This window comes from Haliaeetus leucocephalus, unplaced genomic scaffold (assembly GCF_000737465.1).
Source record: "Haliaeetus leucocephalus isolate CR32 unplaced genomic scaffold, Haliaeetus_leucocephalus-4.0 Scaffold327, whole genome shotgun sequence".
NCBI lineage: Eukaryota > Metazoa > Chordata > Aves > Accipitriformes > Accipitridae > Haliaeetus > Haliaeetus leucocephalus.
The window spans coordinates 41382-45362 of record NW_010972763.1 but is presented as its reverse complement, the minus strand read 5'-3'; the positions used below and the strand labels follow the sequence as shown (position 1 = coordinate 45362).

Genomic DNA, 3981 nt, shown 5'->3' with positions numbered 1-3981 from the left:
GCCACTCCTTTCTCTCTCCTGGTTTCAGCTGGTAATGCTCTGCCTAACTGGGCAGTGAGCTAGCTAAAGCAGATTTGAGCACCTTCTACAAACAGAGCTTAACTTGTGCTGCTCTGCGTACATCTCTTGGATTTAGATTAAACCAGATGTATGTAGAGCTAAGCCTCTGAGCTATAAAAATGGAACGCTGTGTTAAGAGCACAAGGCTCTGCTAGCAACATTAGCTGCAGATTGGTTGATGTTTTCCTTCATCCTCTTCCATAGACAAAACCAAGGTAATGCTGAATTTACTGCAACAACTCTGTTTAACAGACCACTTTGTCCTTGCTCTGCAATCAACTATAATGTCCTTTCAGAATCAGTAGAAGCACAGCAAATACATTGAACTAAAAGAAGCCAGTGTTAAATTGTCTTGTTTAATGTGATCAGGAAGCTGATGGGAATAACCTTAACTCAAAAGTGCTGTGAAACTGAAATGTGTCCAAAACTTGTGCTGTACGTAGTGTCACCCTTAGTGGATTTCAAACCTTTTCATTTCCTGGCGATCAGTTCTAACTGTCTAGCGCAATGCAAATAAGCTGTCTTCAGATGGTAGCAACTTGGATCTTTTCTTATATCCACAAGTGCTTTTTAAAGACGTAGTTTCTAAGTTAGGTCAAATTATCTAAAAACCATAAGCAGGATCTTTTTTCCCTCATTTATGTTAATGCTGGGCAAAAGGGCAGAAGCTGATTTGGAAACCTGTAAGCGGAAGGGTGTTTTGCAGTAAGGTGGTGGTGGTTGTTTTGCTGGTTTTTGGTTTTTTGTTTTGTGGAGTCTTTGGTATTTTATTTTCTCCCCCAGTACTCCTAGGCTGCAGACCAGCCTCCAAGGCACTATGGAATTACTTCTGCAATTAGCTTGGCTCCTCCTACGGATATAGATTCCATTCATACTCAGAAGCTGCTTGAAGCGATGAAAGCATTGGGGGTATTTGAAGAGGAGGAAGAACTGAATCACAGGTATAACAAGACTGTAAAATTTGTTAATGTCCTGGGGGTTTTTTTAGGGCAAACTTAACATGAGTTTTCTTTACAGGCTGGTCGTTCTTGGTAGACTGAATCACTTGGTCAAAGAATGGATTTCAGAACTTGGTGAGAGCAAGGTAAGGGGTTTTGATATGTTCTTATCAAAACAGCTGAAGCCTTTTTGCTTCTTTTAAAGGTGATGCTACTAGGATTTATGCTAAAGTTCAACTTTTAACTTTCTTCTTAATATCATGCAGAGCTGTAGTAACTGCCATTGAAATAATGTATAAAAGATACTTCAGATCAAGCTCTTCAAGTCCTTGGGGCACTGAATAAATTTGTGAAGTGGCTCTATCAGTTGACTTGTAGCGGTTAACAAAGCTGAAACAGGACATTGTGGGGGGAGATAGATGGTAACTGGGCAGTAAACTTGCCCCAGACAGCCTACAGCACTCAATCTAGTTTGAAATTATTACTCTAGACTTGCCTTTGGTATGGCTCTTAGATGGTGTTAATTTGTGTGGGTCTGCTGCAGGGAAGACTGATAATAGGTCTTAATTTGTTTAAATTGATGAAGCGACTGCTACATTACTCACCTTTTTTGTTGCTGTTGTTTGTGAGTTGCAAGCACTCCCTTCAGAAAAACAGTATCAGTCTATTAGACTAACAACTCGGTATGGGAGGGAGAAGACATTGTTTATGGAGGCTGTTGTAGTCTTTCTAAATAACTTACATGCTAGTTAAACTTGCACGTAGGTCAATGTGTATTTTACATTCTACAGAAAACTCTTTCTCTTCTACCCACAGAATCTTTCCCCTTCAGCAGTAGCAAATGTTGGTGGCAAAATATTTACGTGTGGTTCTTACAGGCTTGGAGTACACACTAAAGGTAAACTTTTGTTGTCTGGTCATAGTTCTAATGTTTGAAAGTGTCTTCCAACAGTAACAGAAGAAATGGAATCTCTTTGCAGGTGCTGACATAGATGCTGTTTGTGTTGCTCCTAGACATGTAGAAAGATCGGATTTCTTTCAGTCGTTCTTTGAAAAACTAAAACGTCAGGAGGAAATAAAAAAGCTAAGAGTAAGCAAGCTCTCTCCTTGATAGATTGTGCAACTCCGACAATAAGAATATTCCTGTTAAAGACTCCTATTGGTAGTGATTGTCTTACAGACCAAAATTAAAGAGGGACTTGTTTCTGAGCCCCTTGTAAAATACTGTCTACGCAGCAGGAAAGTGTTGAAGTCAAGCTTTTGGTTCCCTTCCCCAATGACTGTACGTCCAATGAGAATCTCTGTGGTTCACTTCTCCCCTACCCATGGTTTGGGAATGAGTGGGCTATAGTATCCAAAAGCAAGGTTGTCCCTAGGAGCCTTGCTTTCATCTTAGCTGTAGCAAGGGGCTTGGCAAGAAGGTAACTGCATGCAGGTAGAGGAAGGGGCAGCCTGAGAGCTAAGGAAGTTGAATGTGATGTGGAAAGGTTTCTGTCAGTACCTTTGCCATGGTGTTCCTCTGGGTGTACTTTAGGACCTCTAATTCATTCTTCTCTGGTCCTGTTCTTCTCTGGCTACTCAGCCTGAGACTTTGTAGAAGAGATGCACAGTCAGCTTTGCATAAAGTCAATAGGAGCTGTGCTGTGACTATACAAAACTGCCTTGTAAAATGACCCTCCGGTGCACATGTTGTGTACCTTGCGTATAGAACCGAACTCCTGAGAAGTGTTTCTCTCTGCCTGGTCTTCCTTGTGCAGACATTTTGAAAGACTTCATATGCATAGCTAATGAGCCTTTGTTTAGGTGACCGAAGACAGACTCAGTGGGCTGTGGCACCTTTCTGACGAGTGGTCTACAAAATTGAAAACTGTCCCATAAGGTAGCTGATAGCATCTCAGGCATGGTAGAAAATAAAAATACAGGAGGCTAGCGCGTGCTGTCAAACGCGGACAGAATTTCCTCGCTTTCTCTGGATGTTAACCAGTAGTAAGATAGCTACAAAAATCTCTTGCTTTTCTTCCTCACCACCAAGGTAAGTACCTTACAGCCTCTGATACTGATGGCTCATTGTGCACTGTTTGTTCATTACAATACATGATCAGCCTCCGAATCTCTTGGCTAAATAACTTGTTAAAGCTAGTATTATACCATCTTAGTGCTTGCTATACTGCTTGCAGCTTAGGAACAATTCTTTTGGTTTGGAAGCAACTCAGTCTTTATACTGAGTAGTTAGCAGTGTAAATTCTGCATTTGGTCGTAGTTCAGGAGAAACATTAAAGTAGCAAAGCATGTTTTCTTACACAGTTATCCTCTCCTTTCCAGGCAGTTGAAGATGCATATGTACCAGTTGTCAAGTTTGAGTTTGATGGCATTGAGGTAAGCATTTGTTTATTTTTTTTTAAGTGGGTAAATTTTTTCTTGCTTTGGAATAGGATAACTTTTCCAGGGAGCTGTGACTGTGCTATATTGGACCGCAACGTATCCGAGGAGAAGACATTGCAGTAGAACGGGAGCTTATAGGAAAATAAGCCCCTAGGGAGCCTAGCAGGCATGGGAGCATCAGGGACATCTTTTTCTAGACCTGTGCTGTAGACCAGGGTAGCCTGCTTGAATAGCATTTATCCCTAGGATCGTGCAGAGTGGGAGCAGAGGCGGTGTCCTTGCTAAGTCTTCTTAGCTCTGCCAAGCTAGGTACCTACAGAGGGATGTGTACAGTGTAGTTCATAGTGAAACATGTGAGCAGACTAAATGTTTTGCTGCAAATCCAAAATGAAGTGGTCATGGGACAAACAATCTGGAAAAGGGAAAGTGAAAGTACTCATTTGCCTCCCGCCTAGGTTTGTCAGCTGCAGGAATCCAGCTATCTTGAATACATCCTATACAATGAATCAAGACCTGCCTGCTGTAGTACCTAAGCAAGTTACTGCTTGGTATCACTATCACAAAGAGATTTATTCAGTGACCTTTTTGTGGCCTTTATCTG

At 41.5% G+C, this 3981-nt stretch overlaps 1 protein-coding gene across 1 annotated transcript in view; it reads left to right on the top strand.

Moving 5' to 3' along the window:
• Window positions 1-3981, top strand: part of LOC104834249 (poly(A) polymerase gamma-like) — a gene marked incomplete at its 5' end in the record, with an annotated part of 38797 nt that overhangs the window by 13653 nt on the left and 21163 nt on the right. The window contains 5 exon segments of the mRNA XM_010571417.1: window positions 853-1001; window positions 1078-1144; window positions 1815-1896; window positions 1979-2088; window positions 3321-3374. Of these exon segments, the coding sequence (XP_010569719.1) occupies window positions 853-1001; window positions 1078-1144; window positions 1815-1896; window positions 1979-2088; window positions 3321-3374 (462 nt within the window).